The 18,654-nt window shown below is 39.5% G+C and overlaps 1 protein-coding gene across 1 annotated transcript in view; it reads left to right on the forward strand.

Annotated features, from left to right (window-relative positions):
• Positions 1-12,990: 12,990 nt before the first annotated feature.
• LOC118783426 (opioid-binding protein/cell adhesion molecule homolog) overlaps positions 12,991-18,654 on the forward strand; it is a 320,351-nt gene continuing 314,687 nt past the window's right edge. Inside the window, exon 1 of the mRNA XM_036537298.1 lies at positions 12,991-13,283. Within this exon, the coding sequence (XP_036393191.1) occupies positions 13,223-13,283 (61 nt within the window). The 5' untranslated portion in view covers positions 12,991-13,222. The remainder of the gene's footprint in view (positions 13,284-18,654) is intronic.

An 18,654-nucleotide genomic window follows, 5' to 3' on the forward strand; every position in this document is an offset into this window, starting at 1 on the left:
TGCCGTGGCATGCTGTAAATTTGCAATGCTTGCATTTGCATGATGCAAACCCAGACAACAAACTGTCTCCCATCCCTCACTGATGCACCCTACAGGTACTGGAGCTGCCTGGGTGCAGGGACTGGGGTGTTCTGGCCTCTCCTTGCTTTCAGGTATAACTGGGCTGGTAAAACATACTTTAAATTTTAAACACTCTGATTCAGTCTGATTGACCTGATTCTACATTTAACCAGACTTTAAACTTTGTGATAATAAGACTTATTACATCATTACATTATTGTCATTTAGCAGACCCTCTCATCCAGAGAAACCTACATAGGTTACAGTTTTACATGTCTCCCATTTATACAGCTAGATATTTTCAGAGGCAATTCTGGGCTAAGTACCTTGCCCAAGGGTACAACAGCAATCGAACCAGCAACCTTTCAGTTATGAGCCCTACTCCCTATCACTACGCCTCATGACTGCCCTTATTTGGCAGCATATATGCTTACTGTTGTGTCACATTGTTGTCAGTTTTGGTAATATTACAGCATATTACTCCATGAACACCTCTGCCGACATTGTTCATTTTGCTTTGCTCTGTTATCTTTGTTCTATTACAATTCAATTGCAAGTCAGCAGACTAAGTACAAATAATCCTATTGGATTATAAAGGAACAGAGCATCCTCAGAATTCCACTGTTGTCTCCTACAGGTAAGGTATTCTGTAGCTCACCCCAGCTCCCCATCCCCCACCCACTCGTCCCGAAAAATATGACTTGTCCTCTGGACAGGGGGACAGATAAAAGCATGATCGTTACCCTGACCTTGCAGCAGCCTTTGCTGTTGGAGATCACAGAGTTCTCTGATAAGCAGGTGAGAAGAATCGCTCAGCAGACGGCTGCGGTGGAGGCCTGTCATGGGTATGGCAAGGAGCAAGGGGCTGTTTAAAGCCCTCCTGAGATTATATCTGGGCCTGGCGTTAGTTACCAGCGGCGTCTGTGTTTGGATGGACCACATTTCAAGCACCCACAAGGCTGGGCTGGAAGGCGAAGTGAACAGTGCCCCATTGTGAAACACTTCACAGCATTCATTGTCAAAAACTACAATGACTCAACATAAGAAATGATGTTAGATTGGCTTAGAAGAGAGAGAAAAAATGGAAAGGAAAAAACAGCTAGGGCTTAGTAGGTGTGAACATAAAATACCCTGCTGAAAAAGCCAGGAATAAAAAAAAAAAATCATCTGGAATGATTCTTAAATGCTGGCTCAAGTCGAGTCCCATTGCAAAAAAATATTGTCATCTTGTTCCAGCTTTTAAAAAATATTCCAAAAGAAAAAGATTATCCAAATGTGTATTTATTGTATTTTTAACTCAGAGGGTTGATTGAAAACATTACTGACATGTCACACAAGCACAGATGTAGCTTAGTTGTTATTGTAATTAATTTAAAAAGGAGAGGGTTGCTAATAATTGGGCTTTTATTGGGTGGGAACTGTTGTGCAATTTATGAGCGCAGGTTTTTTTATAAAGACATATATCTGATCAGTCAGCTACATGCACTGAGATTTTCATGTCAGATAGAGTTACTGTGGCTTGTGTGGAGGGTTCAGAAGAGAGGCATCTAATAGCATAAGATCAAACCCTTCAATTTCCGTAACATACTGTCAACAATACAGTTTCACAAATTCATGCTAGAATACAGTACAGTAATATTGTCATTTAGCGGATGCTCTTATCCAGAGCGACTTAGATAGGTTGCAATTTTTACGTATCTACCTTGCCCAGGGGTACAACAATAATGCCCTAGTGGGGAATTGAACCAGCAACCTTTTGGTTGCGAGCCCTGCTCCTTACAGCTATGCTACACTGCCGCCCTGTCTAATAATATAGGTTGTTGCTCTTATGAAAGATGTCACAGACATCATTCAGACACATAATTATTATGAATCTCTGATGGGCAATAGCATCTTGATTATCTCTCATGCAGATGTACAGTTATTTTCATAAGAAGTGCAAACTGTGGGGAAATGGCTTGTGTAATACAGTAAGCGTCTCACTGAGTGACATGTTTAATTTGTGGTGCCACTTTTGGTTTACATTGGTAATGTTTTCCAGGGGCCCAGATGCACCTCCCCTTGGCTTCCTGTCAGTCACCCATTACAGAAATATGTGCTTGCAAGTGTACTTGGAACCTTTTCAATGACTCATTTCAGTCACGCGTATTTATCCGGCAATTTCCCAAACTAGCATAAACACCAGATATAACTGAATTCTATTATCCAACACAGAACTGCAATCATGGATATGACGGCTCACCACAGGTGGCATATTCACCGCTGTGGAAACTGGAGGTGGGTAGCTTGTTTTCTGTACAGTCTGTGCAACCTGGTATCATATCCCAAGCATGGCACTTTATCCCAAAATGATACATTATTCTTAATTGCGTGAAATATCAATATGCAGATGTTCATGGTTATGTCACATGTCAATATTTGATGATCAAATGTAAATATAACACGCCAGATTTAAACAAATGAGCAATGATGTACCTTTGATGCAAGAATGCAATTTACTGTGTCACTCGTGGCATTTATTATGCTATTTTAAAGTGATTGTTGGGTCAAAATGTTGCTGTTGTAGCAGAAGGGTTTGAGTACGAGACTGCTGTTATCTCTGTTAGTTTTAGAATTGTAATTGTGTTAAAATGCTTTATTAATTGCAAATGCTTAATGAACTTAAGGTTTTCATTTCACTGACTTTTCATCTGGACCAATGTTGTTAGAAACATAAGGCATTGGTTCTTTTCATCAGAAAATTAATTAATACCATTTACTAACAAATACATATTTATTTTCAAGTGTTAAAAGCAGCAAAAACAAACCTACTTCTACTAAAGCTAAGATCATTTTCTACAAATGATGGCTCACATATCCAATAAGGGATCTAGTTTTAGTAGTTGTCTTTTGGTATCCCCTCCCCTAGTTGAGGGAGAGACTTCTCTATAGGTATGAACTTCAAGGTGGTGGAAAACCACCTTGAAGTGCCTCACAAAAAGAAAGTGCCTCACAATATTGTTGTCCAAATCACCATTACTTATTGCTGCCTTGTGTCTGACAATATGCAAATTATGATTGTGTAGCAGCGCAATTCTGGATATACTGGGGTGTCTGCAGAAAATCTGACAAAAATTTGACAAAATCTGACAAATAATGCGAAAACGCTGGCACAGCCTGACAGTGTACATTTTAATGTGTAGCTGAACTACAGTATGTACCTTTTTATCAAGTTTAGTCTGCGTTAAACATGTGCATACATGTATTATGGCTTGCTTTAGCAGAGAGGCCAGCTAGACGTCACACATGGAATTGATTTAGATAGGTTTTAAGGTATCATGCAATGATTCAGGGCCATTATTCTACGGTGTTGAGTGGCTTATGGAAAAAATGCTTTTTATATTTTTCACATTAGCTTCTACAGTTCAAAGGCTAAAAGCAGCTATATGATTCACAGAACATACTGTAGTACTCCCATGCAAAGATCTAAAAATACAGATCCATTTGCAGCTTGAATCAATTTTTAAACACACTTGTCATTGAAGCAAGTCCAAAACAACATTGTGTGAAGAAGCATCATTCATTAATTTTTCACTGCATATTTTCTTACAGAAGACAAACAGTTCCTTTTCAAACTTTCTGCGCCTAGTGCAACAATTCCATTTGGTCCTGCTTAAAGTGGCCATTATTTTATTATTAAACTGCAATTATACCATGTGATTTTTTTAGATACACATAAAAGCACTCTCTTAACAGTTCACAATTATGAATACAGCTGTACAGTGAATTTAATTACATGTTATTTCTTTAACCCCTTGCTTACCACTAACCTCAGCGCAACCCACATTCTTCTGTATGTAATTATTCACTTTGTTCATTTAATACATTTCTTGAAAGTTCTATAAATTACACTATACATTTAATTACAGTGTGCTACCTCTCTGTCATAAAATGGTTACATTATAAAGTGTTACCATTTTAATTTTTATTTTCTCATATTTTCTACTCTTAAATATCTGAAAGACATGTAGTTGTGATAGCAGAGTTTAACAGCTTTACACTGGTCTACGCATAGCAATGAACTTATCTAAAATATAACTTTACATTGTATTTGATGCAACAGTGAGTTTAATGTTCCTGGGTTTGGAGAAGAGAAGAAAATATCAATGGTGATGAATCAATAAAGCTTTTCATTTATGCTTTTCATTTACAGACAAAACCCCTGTTGCTAATTTAATGCACTGCTCTTTGTGGCAGACTGCATGTTCAGAATATACTCTAAAAAACTGTCTCAGGATGCATATTCAGAGATTTTCTGAATTTTGATGTTTGGTTTGGGTGTTGAATCTCTTTGCTGAGCTGAATGCCTCCAAAAGGACTAATCAAAAATTAATGAGGCCTTTCAAAAAAATTAAACCGACAAAAAGATTTTAAAATAGAACAATGCTACTTGTTCCAAGAACAAGTATAAATATTATCAAAGTACCTGAACCTGAAATGTCAAACATTAGCTTTCAGCGTTAGCATTCTGCTTCCTGTCTGTTTTGTTAAAGTCAGGTGTGTAGTCACATTTGGGGGTGGATGTGTGAGAATGAATGGCATTGATTTCTCTGACTGGATACCCAGCGGCTCTCAGATGCCCTGGAGTGGGACCTGCCATGCTTTCACATTGTTTGCAATAAAGCAGAGAGGCGTAGCTGCTGGTAGACTCGCAGCTGACCATTTATATTTAACTTTCATGAAAATTACATTTGTTATGGACTTTGATGGGACTACATAGTCATTTAGCTTTCTGTTTAATGGCTTAGCTGAAAGGTGGCGTGGTTTCAGTGTAAATCAATTCCTTTTCTTTCCTGCAAAAGTCGTTTATTACACACGTGACATTAAGATCATATTTCTAGGGTGACTATTGTTTATTTTGTTTGGAAGATGTGGCTCAAAGTAAAACTTAAAAAAAAAAACATTTTTTTTTTAAAAAAAACATACAAACACACACACTTACATGTACGTCCTAGTTCTTCACGAGGGCAAGAGCAAATCTGTAACCTCTGAAGACTGGACTAAATAAGGAACATAGTGATGTTCTACTCATTAATCATATGCATGGGACATGTCTGTATAAACACACCCTGGACAACAGGAAAAAAATATGTGGTGACCATTGCTGTCAAAGCAAGTCCTGTAATATGGAGGGGCAGGAACAAATGTACGCCTCAGAATGTGTTGCAGGTTGAGCCTCTTGATTTGTGTCCCCATTAAACTTCTTCATTTTTTCCCATTGGTATTCAGATTGGGTATGGAATAATTATTACTGAGCAGTATGAATGAGTACTTCAACACTTCTCCAGTGCTGGAAATAGGCCAGTTAAATAGATCAGTGAAAAAAAAAGTTAAAAAAAACAAAAAAAAACAAGTGATTTTGTTTGAACTCTCCATTATTCAAATATTCAGCCTTAAAAACTGTGTCATACCAGGACAGACTGGTACTGTGGTGAAATGAAAGGAAGCACCACTGAACCTTTCACATTTTCATCTGCCATATGTGGTGCAAAAGAACATGTGTTCACGAAAGGGACAAGGGCAGGAAAGGCATCACAGCAAAGCATTCCCAGTCCACATGAAGGTGGACGTCTCCTGCAATATCCCAAAGAGGCAAAACATCTATCTATCTATCTATCTATCTATCTATCTTTCATGACAGCTGCTGCTGATAACATATTTAGCAATGCTGTACCTTTGCAAGATTTCTCGTTTCAACCATATTTCAGTTTGTTTTTTCGGTTTCGCTTCACACACGTCCACGCCATTAGGTAAAATTTGCATCATACACACATACTGCTTTCCATTGTACTGTGACTGGGAGAAATGAGCCATCAAATCATCAATATCAGGACACACTTCATTTGTGGCAGCATGTCTCTCACCAGTTTAGCGTATGATCCAGACTCCCGAGGCTTGCTAATGGGAGATTGATGTAATCTGCTGTTGTACATTAATTGGGCAGGGCGGGCCCTTCTGGGTATCGATCGCTTTTGATAACTGACCTACTTTTGCCTGGAATTGATTAGATAATGAAGGTTATACTCTCCAAAAAAAAAGCATTTTTACTAAGTTTACTGGAATAGGAAATAATGTAGGGGGAATCAGCTTTAATAAGGTGCCCCAAACATTGTGAAATTACCATTGTGACCCACTTTCTTTAAGAGAACAGACAGGCGGGAGCATTCGCAGTTTGTTATTGTGGATGTTGTTGTGCTTTCCTATGAGACTGAGGGAAGCAAGCCCCCCTTATTTCTGCTCAACTTTTATGTCATGCGCTTTAAACAAGAATACCCTCTTTATCTGTGGAGGCCCTCCATGAATGAGCTTCGCTTTCTTTCCATACGCTTGATGTATGTGCTTTAACAGTTTTAAGTGGGCTCCAAATGCTCTTTACATTTCTCCAAGTCTTTTGTATATCTGCACGTTGTTATCTAGCTGTTTAATAGCTGGAATGGGTTCCAATCAGAGAACCTTTACAGTATGATATGCACTATATGTCATCCATAGTAAATACAAATTTTGTCCTTTCCAGCTGGATGCATCAGCCATGGCAACAATTTAAATGTACTGCATTTTCATAACCCATACATCATATACAATGCAACTTCAAGTGATTTATATAATACACAGTTTGGTTCTTATTTCAGATCATTTATTTCAGGTTGCATCATCACACACAGTGCATTGTTTTAATCATTGAAGTTAATGAGTCATCATTTATAATATGCTCTGTCCAAAGTACAACAATTCACAATGAAGACTTAGCTATTTTAATGTCATTATTTTGTTGTGTTTATGAATGTGTTATGCACTGAATGATTATCAAGATGTAGTGAATGTTAAGCATTACCTCAGACATGTGTGACTTTGCGAGCCGTATCCCAGGATGAAAGCTGTAAGCCAGCAAACAGTATTAGTCATAAAGGATGTAGCGTTAGGGAGATTACAAGTATTAATTAGTTATCCTATTGCCAAAAAGATCAAAAGAATGTAAATATTGAACATTGCAGGGAAAAAAAGTCATATTAATTCAAACAAATTCAGCAACTCTCAGCCCAAGCCTGGTGCTTTTTTTTTTTTAAGCTGTTTACATCTTAGCATTTGTACCGCTTCACTTACATATCTTACTTTTCTAGATGACCTTGTTCTTAAAGGTACATACTGTGCCAGAAGACACTTCTACACCTTCAGCTTTTTTTTTCCATTGTGTGTGTTTTTATTTTTAAACTTCCTTTCTCCCTGCCCTTGTCTCTCTCTTGACGTAATGGCTGAAGTGGCCAGCCTCCGTTTCTCTCTTTTGGCTCACTTCCATCTTTTCCCCTCTCTCTCCCTCCTTCAATCTCTCCCTGCCTTTTGGTTTCACGGCATTAGGCTCACCTCTTCCCCTCCTCGTTATTTTTATGTATCGACCAGCAGGCCCACAGACTCATTTCCGTCACGGGTTTGGGGTCTGTCCCTCTGCAAGCCCTCCATTTTCCACTACTCTCTCCATACCTGCAATTTCAACATTCCTTTTCTGGGTTGTAATTACATTTTCAGGTGATGTTCACTACCTGTTTCTCTCTGAAATTTTTCCTTGCCGTCCCCTGCAGCCTACAAGATACTAAATGGGAAATGGAGCAGGTTTTCTTTTGTTTTTGCGCTCCCCATAACATCTTTCCCTCTCTCCCCTGTCACTCATTGATGTTATTTTGTTCAATTTCACTCTCTTTTTCTTCCATTGATCGTAAACGTCATACAAATCAATTATTACCCTCTTCATCGCACTCTTTAGACCTCCCTGTCCTTCCATCACTGCCACCACCCCTCCTGCTGCCCCACCCACTCCATCACCCCTCACATCTTTGTCGTTAACCACCTGTGCTGTATCTACCCTTTCAAACGCCTGTCCTCGTATCGACCCCGCCTACGATCAATCTGTTAATTCCGCTTTTTTGAATCTCTCACCGCTGTTCCGGAGTGCCTTCTCACCACCCTGCGCCCCCCTGTGCCACACTTCAGCGCTCCATATCAACCCCGCCCATCATACGGCGCGACTCGGTCAGGGTGCGTCCCTCTAAGGAGAGGTGGAAGAGATCCCCAGCCTCGGCCACTTCTCTCTCTTTCTCTCTTTCTCTCTCTCTCCCTACTCCTGTAACTCCCTTTGCTGCTGACCTCTGCTCAGTCTGCCTTATTTCCACTCCATTATACGGTCTGCAGCTAACAATCTATGTGAACTTCTCTCTTTTCCCCTTCTTCTCAATCCTCTGCCGCTCCCCCGCACCCACATCCCACACCCCCAGTCCTCTTCAGTTTCTCCTCACGGCTTTGTCTGCCTTTCCACCACTATAATGACTAATATTCATCACCCCCCCCCACCCCGACCCTTAGCAGGTATACTCTCTCACAGCCCTGACTGGCAGATGCTTGCACCTTCCTGCCTTCGCTGGCTTCCCTCCTCGTTTTGACTCTCATCTCTGCTTTAATAAACCCACCACCTGTCTACCGAGTTCCTTTTTTTCAGGCCCCAGATCCCATGCCTCTTATTGCCTTGTTCTTATCCTATTCCTTATTTGCTGGTTGCCTCCAGGGAAAGCACTTAAGAGGCTGATAGGACTGATGGATTATTGGGTTGATGGCATGCTGACTGATGTTTGGTACAACCAGTTGCTGTAACCAGTTGCAGGACCAGTTACTAGAAAATTAATGACAAAATAAAATGGTTTGGCTGTCTTAATATCAACTTGGAAGGAAGAACTGGTGTTAAATACAACTTTTAAATTTTGTTATCAGGGAAGGTGGCAATTTAACAGTTTCTGTTTAGTATTTGTGTAGATTAGTTTCGGTTCCCAGTTGGGAGATACTTGTTAAATATTACATTAGTATGATATGAATAAAATAAACCCTTCAGGTACACAAAATGTGCTTTAGATGCTTCTTCAACAGTAAATATGAGGAGGAATGTAAATGCATGCTCACACATGCATTTACACTCTGCTCACACTGTTTTCATTGAGATGATTTTTGACCATAATTAAACTGAAACAAGGACAATAAGAGGAAATTATTTCAGAAACTGGAAAGTGATCTACTGAATAGGTTAATTTTCATGAAGGATGGCAAATGAGAATGAGATTGAACTGTCCACTGTCTTTATTATGATTAATTTAGTTGCTGCCAAGTACAGTGGAATCAAACGAAATAGATGGATAAGTTGTAATAGACTTCTTTTCACACTTTTGCATGAAACAAGAACCGAGCACAGTAATACAGAAACAATAAGTTAATAATTAGATTGTGAGGTAAATTATTGAAATGATATCTTCATTGCTTATAAGGAAATGAAATAATCCTATGTAGGAGTGCTGTCAACTCTGAGCACCACTTGAGTAACAGTTTCACTTAAAAGCATATTAAACTGGTTACTATATGTGTGTGTGTGTGTGTGTGTGTGTGTGTGTGTGTGTGTGTGTGTGTGTGTGTATTCAGATCACATCATCAAAAGTTCAGCAGTTGCTGAAGTTTACGGAAACTTAACAGGAACTGGAAAATACACAACACTTCACTTCCATACAGAGTTTCACAGCAGATGTAGTGACCTGTGTTCAAGTATAATAGGTGTATTGGACCTGTCACCTCAATTGATCAATAAGAGTCCACCAATTCAACAGGCTCACAAAATGAATACACAGTGTGTTTGACATCAGGGCCTTATCATTTGAAAATGAATACCTACTGTATATTGGAATTGAGTCAAGCTAATAGAAAACCTCCAAATGAATAGTCAGAATTCTGCATTGATACCCGTTATTCAACAAGCATGTCTCCATTCAAAATAGCTCATGAAAGTGATTGTTTGACAAACTCACGCTATATGTTTTGACTGTAACATCATCTGCATGTGGAGCATTGCAATGAAGCATCCCACTCTTCCCTGATATCCCTTTTCCCCACAGATGTAAGTCAAGTTTTAATGGGAATTATTATTATTATTATTATTATTATTATCATTCTCTTTAGTTTGCTTGACACCCTCACCAGACCAGTTCAGGTTTAATACTTATTTCAAGGGTGCAGCACCTTCCACTTGAACCATGTACCTTTGTCACATTACAGCCAGGAGCCATTATATAGCAGATACTGCTTAGATAGTAGACTGTCCATGCCAGATACTATATCACAGAGGTATATTAATGTTCCTACTTGACCTTTGCCTGATTTTTTTCCTCCGGTACTGTGAGGCAGGCCAAGGGTCCTTCGCATATTAGGCAAAAAAAAAAAACCATGAGACAGGCATTGAATGGGCTTTTAAATATGGTACCTGTTCAGCTTTTTTCTCCCTCAGCCTCTCCATTATTTATTCGTTTCATCATCTCCATTTCTCGATTTTGTTTCTCTCACTGAGCTAAAATTGCTGGTTTGTCTGTGACAGACTCTCTTCTGTATGTGCAGCTTTCCTTTGCTGTGTTCAAGAATCTGGCTTAAAGTGATTTAAAAAACATATTTTAGGACTTCAGTGCTCTCTTAAAACAGAAGAATCTCCACAAGGGCTCTGTAAGTAACTAATACTGTAGCCTTGCAGAAGCCTGTAGCAGATCACAAACAAAAATGTCAAGTTCACAATTTTCTTGAAAGGAAAAATGTTTGGGAGCAGGGAGCAGTGACAGGGAGTTACTGAGAAGGAGCTTATTAGATCAGTCAGGTACTCGTTTTAAATACGGGCTCAGATTTGGAACAGTCTGGCATTGCCTACCCAAAGGAATGAACCTGTCACTTCCGAATTCTGTGTTGTGATGACCTCGTGTTATTTTCCAGCTGTATAAAAAGGAACAGGGCAACAGTGACAGTTTGGGACTTTGTGTATATTATTAATAACCACACATGCATATTACTGCACACAGCATCATGATCCATAACCCTGTTTATGGCAGTAACTTTCAAAAAGTTATTGGGTACTTGTGCCAGTGACTTGCTGCTGCAGGCAGAAATCTCCTGCCTTAAATTAATCAGCATATTAGATGTCACTTCTCATACTGCTAGTTGGCGTGCTAAATGCAAGGAGAGGCAGCATTAATGTGAGCAGCAACTTCTTCCAAAGAGGTTTATTTGCATTTACCCCCGGCCCAAACATCCCCATTATAATGGATTCCTCTCCTTGACAAACTTAGCAAGGAGCAGTCTGCAGGGACCTCAGTAAATCGCCTCTACCGATCTGCATACACCGCATTATAAAATGTTCCTGTCACTGTTGATCGGTCATGATTGAAAAAAAAAGATTTTATTTTAAGATATTATTGTTTTCTATCAATAATAAGGAACAGCCATTTGTTTGTTGACACAAATTTGTTTAATAGTTAATGGAATGTGAGTCCCTTTTAATGCTAAGGCCTTGTGGTGATGCAAGGGCAAAAGTGTATAATCCAATTCTCTGGATAACATTCAGTATAATAAAAATATGCATGCATACTCTGAACAGACTAGTGTAGCTACATCTTCTGTTAATTTGATTACTGTATCAACATATAACTCAAGGTCTGACAAACACATTACTGCAAACTTGGGAAGGAAGGTCGTTGTATGTAGAATCCATTATTATGGTTGTGTTCAGTTGCAGCAGAATTACTGACCACATGTCAGCAATTTACACAAATCAGTGAGTGTTCAATTAGCTCCCATATGTTTGGCATTGAAGGGCATTGGTGGAATATGTTGAAGCAAAACATTATACTCACTCCTACACACCTGCATATAAAATAAACCTATCAATGAGTGGGCATCCTGTGTTTTTCTAGAAATCTCATAAAGTACATTGAGTCTCATGTCTAATAGCTGCTCTGTAATCATGACTGGAAGTTACCATTGTGGCCCTCTTGTGTACACTCCCATATGCAGCATTAAGTTAAGCATTTTTTTTCTGTGTGCTTTAAGTGCATTCTTAAGAATCCTATCAGCACCCGATTCTCAGAATGCTGGACCTTGATCTCTCTCTTTGTACTTCCTCCGTCAGCTCCATCTGCTGACCTCTCTTTCTCTCTGGAGTCTTTCATTCTTTAGTCTTTCTTTCCACACAAGTATGTGGGAGGCACTCTTCAGTCCTCTCTGTCCTTCTTTCAGCAAGTTTTTTTTTCCTCCAGCCATTTTTATGTAATATTCATAGAATGTTTCCCTTAAGTTATTTGTGTATAAAATTGTAGGAAAATTGTAAACATTCATGATGTACTGCTATTAGATGTTTTGCTTTTTGCTGGCTGGGGAAGAATGAGATTGAGAGTGAAATAATAAAGCCCTATGATATCATACTATGACCATATGCCGAGGCCAAGTTATTAAAGCGCTGAGGAGGATAAAAAATGTTGTAGATGCTTGCAATTGTCACGTCATGAGTGGCTGTGAATTGGGGCCAATATATATAAAATTAGGATATTGTTGGCTGGGAAAATTGAATATGAATGTGAAAACTGAAGGCATACAATTCTCTTGAGCGTATCTGAAGGAAGACTTATTAAGTGTTCCTTTGCAATGTTGTGCCGATATCCTTCACAGATAAATCAGAGTAGTGGCAACTGTTTCATATCCTTCACCCAAAAACAATATCAGCTAGCAACAGATCAGTCATCCTATTTAGAAGGAAATTCCATACTTAAGTTAATAAATTCACCATTGTATTTTCAAAGGGAACATTTTATTTCCTCAAAGGGTCCTTTATGTGGTTTAACAGTCCAGCTATTGAAAAGACACTTTCATTACAGTTGTTTTCCATCAACTGGTATAATCTCACCACAGCGCTCATCCAAACTGGCACAGCTACTCTGAACAGCAGAGTCCCTGTTTCCCTGATTCTGGTTGACGGACAGGGCTGTCCAGCCAATCACCAGGCACTGGAGGCGGACCCCTCTCTCTCCTCCAGATTGCTGCGTATTCCTGCTGTCAGTGTAAGTGCAGAATAATCAGCGGGAACTCAGTCTCTCTCCCCTGCCTCAACCTGCGTTGGATTTAACTCACCGTCACACTGAACAGCACCAGAGGGGAGGGAAGCAAGGCAGTTTAAATTGCATAAAAAATAAGAATTTGAGGAAAGACAAAAGAAAGCACTGCATCCCTGTGGAAAAGGAAGAAAGGGGGGAAAGAAAAAAAAAAGATCATCAACTGAACATTTAGAAGAATGTATAATTCTGTCTGCTTCCTCATCTTGTCGTGGGTGTTTGCACTGCTCGTATTCCCAGGTAATGTAACTGCCTCTTTTCCCTTCTCCCCCCGATGCTGCTAGACTCTGCTGATGTCCAGAAATGCCTGGAGTTGGATGTCAAACAGGGTTCTGAGGGTACAGTGTGCCCCAGACTACTTTGTCTGCAAGTGATCTGGTAGAATCTTCACTCTCAGCTCAGATGAGTGCTAATCTCTGCCTTCAGAAACAGATACTTGCACAAAGTCTTTAGTAGCCCATAATATAACTGACATGCATTTGCAGGGCTCTCGACAGCCAAGTTGGGGAGACAGAAGGGGGATCCCTTTCTGCGGGGTGGTAGTGGGGGGGGGGGATTGCGAAAGGAAAACTTCCAGTGAGAGCAAGAGATGGCCAAACTGATTGGTTTGCGACCAAAGGAAGGGCAGGGGACCAATGCAGGGGAACAATGCGGACCCCCCTCAACTGGTGAAAGTTTGTGCTGAGACGCTGGGCGTAATGAGCAGCCGATCCGGTCAGACACAGCGCGGATGGCAAGGAGCCAGAGACAGTGCTCAGCTGCTTGGAGATAATTAGGCTAATTGTTCGCAGATCGTCAGGTGAGCAGGAAGGGGGACAGAGGAGACCGTGAAGGAAGACAGCAGCTCTCTATAGATTAGAATTTTTTAAAATTATTATTATTGTCAGTCAAAAGATTTCTATAGAGCTGCCACGTGGCATGCTGCTCTCTTGTTGGGAATATTGATCGCTTTTGCTCATGAATCACTTAAGAACAGTCACGGATGATTGGAGATATTGATGAGTACATGCTCACACTTGCTCACGTTTCAGCTTTTTTTCTCCTTTGTAATGCAAAAGGAATAATCTGTCATTTTTGTGTGATGTGTGGGAGGCTGTGTGTGTGTGTGTGTTTGTGTGTGTGTGTGTGTGTGTGTGTGTGTGTGTGTGTGTGTGTGTGTGTGTGTGAGAATTAGGTCTTTGGGCAGTTGTGTGATTTTATCGGTGTGGCAAACGCATGGGTCATGCAGATGCATTTGGATTCAGGACATGACAGCTGTGTGCATTTAAAAATACCTCGTCTTCCCCATGACATTAACGACCGTCAGTCTCTGTGTTTGACAGTGTCACGGCACTCATTGCTCGCGGCATTCTTACTTTATCTGGATAAGCTCGTTCTGTTATGTGGGAGTTCAATAATTTAAACGAATTTATTATTGCTGGGTCACCCAGGTCAGTGCAACACCCACACCAGTCTGTGTTATTTCTTTACCCTTAGTTTAGATTCCTCTCAAGAAGAAGTCAATTACCATAGAGAACACTCTACCTAAAATACAAATAATTTGTAGCTGTATCCCAACATGAGTTGTATGTAAATCAGGCTATCAACTTAAAAAAAAAAATAAGCTGAATATGTAATATCTAATTATAATTCCTACTGTAGCATCGTCAATTCCCAGTTAGAAGATGATTGAAGGCCGAAGTCACAGATGTAAAATGCGAACTGTGGACTCACACTGGCAAAGGCTTTAATAAACCCTGTCAGAATGACGTAAGAAAGACTACAGCACCTCACTCCTTTGTTCTTTGGAAGACATTTATATTTTGATGGAGTTGTGACAGTGAGTGATAAGCATTATGTTGTCAGTTTTCATGCACTGTATTATATATGCTCCATGACTTTTAGAGAGTGTTTTTTTTTTCAATCTGGAACAGTAACAGAGTGCTGGGAAGCCTGTATCGTTTCTGATATCCAGCACCTACACCTATACACATTCCACAGGTGTAGGTAAGGTAGCTCCAGTAATCTGCACCTTGTGTTTGATAAACCCCTAAGTGTAGACTGTGGATTGGACATTTAAGAGTGTTGGTTCAAAGTATTGCCAGTTACCTCAAATTTCAAATGCCCACAGCACCTGTAAATTACACCTGTATCTAATATTCATCTGACCCCTCCACTCTCAATGTCTGTTTTTACTGTGGAAGCCATCATGAACAAGACTTTGAAATAAATATTTCTAAGCATTTTGTTCGCAGTTGCCTCAGAAATGCTATAAATCTCTACATATAATGTGTTCAGCATAAAATAATTTAAACTACACTATCAGGAAGAAATTAGTCATCTGACACATTACGTGACAGGTTTGGCACAACTATAAAATGCACAGCTCTAATTGAACTTGTTTGTGTGGAGTTTGCATGATGTTAATATGAGTGTGTGGGAGGTGTGCCAAGCACTGCAAAGTGTGAAACCAACCCTTTGGGTGTTTCCCTGTAGACTCGGGAGTGGAGGAAGATCTGCAAGGTGACCTCTAGAGCTGATCTGTGTTTAACTAATGGCAGCTTTTAATCGCTGCACACTCACTGAGTAGTTTTGCCCCAAACTAACATTGCTATATCAAGATATTTGCTTTTTATGGCAATGATTAATCCATGTTGGGTCAGATGCTGTCTCCTTATACAAAGAAAATAATAGCAATGCACAGGAAATTATACAGCTAAGATACACATCATGAAAGATATACAGTAGACCCAATATATGGCCAAATCAGCTAGCTACCTATAGTGCTGTTTATCCAGAGAGCTGCACGACCTAGAGTGGTGCCGGAGTATTGTAATCAGATTTAACTTTTAATCATTTCTGTCTAGTGCCGCTGCAAGAGGTGTCTGACTGATATTGGTCGTAGCCAGCCATTTCACTCAATTTGAGCCAGGCTCAATAAGGAAATAATCCCCTTTCGAAGCAGCGCTACTTGACAGAGCTGTCTGGACAGTGCAGTCCATGCACAGCAAGACACAGCAGTGCTTCTACATTTCTTTGGCCGATGTAAATAAATTCTCTTGAACCTATACTGAATTGGTGCGCTTTTTTTTATTATTATTCTGTATAATTGTGATATCATGCTGTCATGTCTATTTAATGCATGAGTTGAGTCGATCAATGATTTTCATTTTTTTTGTTTGAGAATACCGCTTATGCTTTAGTTAATTAGCTAGCTACATGGCATGTATTAAATGGTGAATTCTTTAATGTAATTAAAACAATCGAGAAATGTGTGTAGTGCATAGATTAAAGTATTCTGTTTTCTCCACATTCAAAGATACTTCTGTGTCTCTCTGTGGATAGATTTTAGGACACATGTTCCTCAGTTTAGGAATGGTTCCCCTGTTTCACTTTGGCCTGAGATAGACATCGTTCAGCCTCAGGGAGCTGCTTAACTGTGAAAGCCTGAACTTCCTGAGCCATGGTCCAATCACAACCTGTAAATTCATCCTGTTTCTGCCTTTCCATACCATGTGACTGGTGAACCCTGAGACACAAGTGTTAATAATGTAAACATTCATTTAAACATTGCAACCCATGATGCAAAACTTAACACGTGGCATATAAAATAAGGTGAAAAATGAATATAGGATGCCTTTACTTATTTTAATATATATTTTCATCATAGTTTTATTTTGAGTTTGTAATTTTGGATGTGTGTACTCTTCTGCATGATGGACACTGGAGTAGTATCTGGAGTAAAAGTATCTGGAGTTGAATATAGAGATAATGATCAAATGTTTGCCTCAAACAGCAGCGTGGGAAGCTTTGCAAACATGCAGCAGCTCCTGGAAGGTCCCCTGGTGGCCTTGTGTATACATCAACTGATAAATTAGGGAAAACTTAGCTGAATAAGCTTCATAAAGCTTATTCAGCTCATTCATTGAGCTGGAGTTGAGCTTAATTTTTTAAGGAATGTATTGAATTTGAATATGTAGCCTTGCATGTATGAGTGCTTCTAGTAATATGTAAGCCCCTGTAGTGACTGCAGGAATACAGCTCATATACAGAACAGTGGCCCACTGTATTCAGTTCAATGGAAAAAAAAAACAAAAAAAAACAAAACGGTATGTATGTTCCATTTCCATCAGCTTCCAGCAGCTGGACACATCTGAAGCTTGATTTCACAGGGCACGCTCAAAATCTCTAGGCCAAGGATCACTGTCAGATCTGTGTCCAACAAAGTGTACGTTTTTATTACAGAGAATACAAATTACCACTGGTGTCAGAGCCAACTGGGGGGGCTGAGACACAGGAGTATTCACAACACAAGCGGTAGAGTTTATCTATTAGCTTAAATAGAAATGCATCGTTTGCTTCTTAAGAGTGCTCAACTGCAATTTGATTCAAAATCAAGACCATTCTGGAAGGTGTCTTGTACGTTGCCTGAACGAATGGCTGGCTGTTGAATATGTTGCTTCCAGAGACACAATGCTGAATGAAGCATTTGTACAATACAGGGGGCCTGTGTGTCGCATGCCTAATCACTTTTCTCTTTGGTCGAGATATATGCGCCCCCCCATCCTCCGTGCAAGTTCACTGATGACCTTCTTAAGGTCACAATGAAGATGCTGCCAACTGCTCTCTTCTCTGACGCCTCGTGACACAGTGGAACAGCATACTTCAGGTCTGGCCATATCCCTTTATTGTCCAATTAGAAGTAAAGCTTTGTGAGCTGTCCCACAGTTTCCTGAAACTGGAATTCTTTTTTTGATCCAACTTCCTAATTCTATTTCTGAAGACTGCAATTGCAGCGTTTCCTCTTATTGGATTTTTAACGGTAAGCTTATCTGTTCTGCTGGCTTTGCTCAATGTAGAGAGCATTCGTGAGCAAATAAGTATGGCAAACTAGTTCACAAAAGATTAGACAACAATGCAACACATATTCGCCTTCAGAACTGCAGGCCGAACAGTGCTGAAGAAATACCTCAGTACTTTTGTATTTTTGTATAATTTAATTTTAACATCATCTGAAACTTCTTCTTTTGAGAAAGTGTATTTTCTTTAATGATCTGTATGTGTAATTATTCATCAAATTATTATATATTATTGAATAATCAGTGCTCAGTGTCAGTTATGCCCAGGATCCTTTATAACGCCTAGTTATTGGACTGGCCAGCTTGGTCTCTTTGCATTATAAGTTACATTAAAAATGGATGGAATGGAACTTATTTTATCGGGGAACAAACCTATTGCAATTAAATAACAACCACAATATCATATCTGTACTGAATTGTATTATTCAGGATTTCAAATGAGTTTGCATGAATACATTATGCAATACTAATGAGACGTATATGCTGTGTGATGTGTTAACCACAATAAGCTATTTATTTCATTATTATTTCTTTTATAGATGCGCAGTCTGAGTGATGTGTTAACCACAATAAGCTATTTATTTCATTATCATTTCTTTTATAGATGCGCAGTCTGAGGTTATAAAACACTGTGTTTCTTTGTACACCCAATGGGACAGTGTAACAGTATAATTTTAGATTGCTGAGGGAATGACAACAGTCTGAGGGTTGGAGGACAAACAGCGGTGATTGTTGCTGCTGATGCGCACAAAGCTGTACTGTAATTATCTCTG

The sequence above is a fragment of the Megalops cyprinoides genome, chromosome 9 (assembly GCF_013368585.1).
Source record: "Megalops cyprinoides isolate fMegCyp1 chromosome 9, fMegCyp1.pri, whole genome shotgun sequence".
Lineage (NCBI taxonomy): Eukaryota > Metazoa > Chordata > Actinopteri > Elopiformes > Megalopidae > Megalops > Megalops cyprinoides.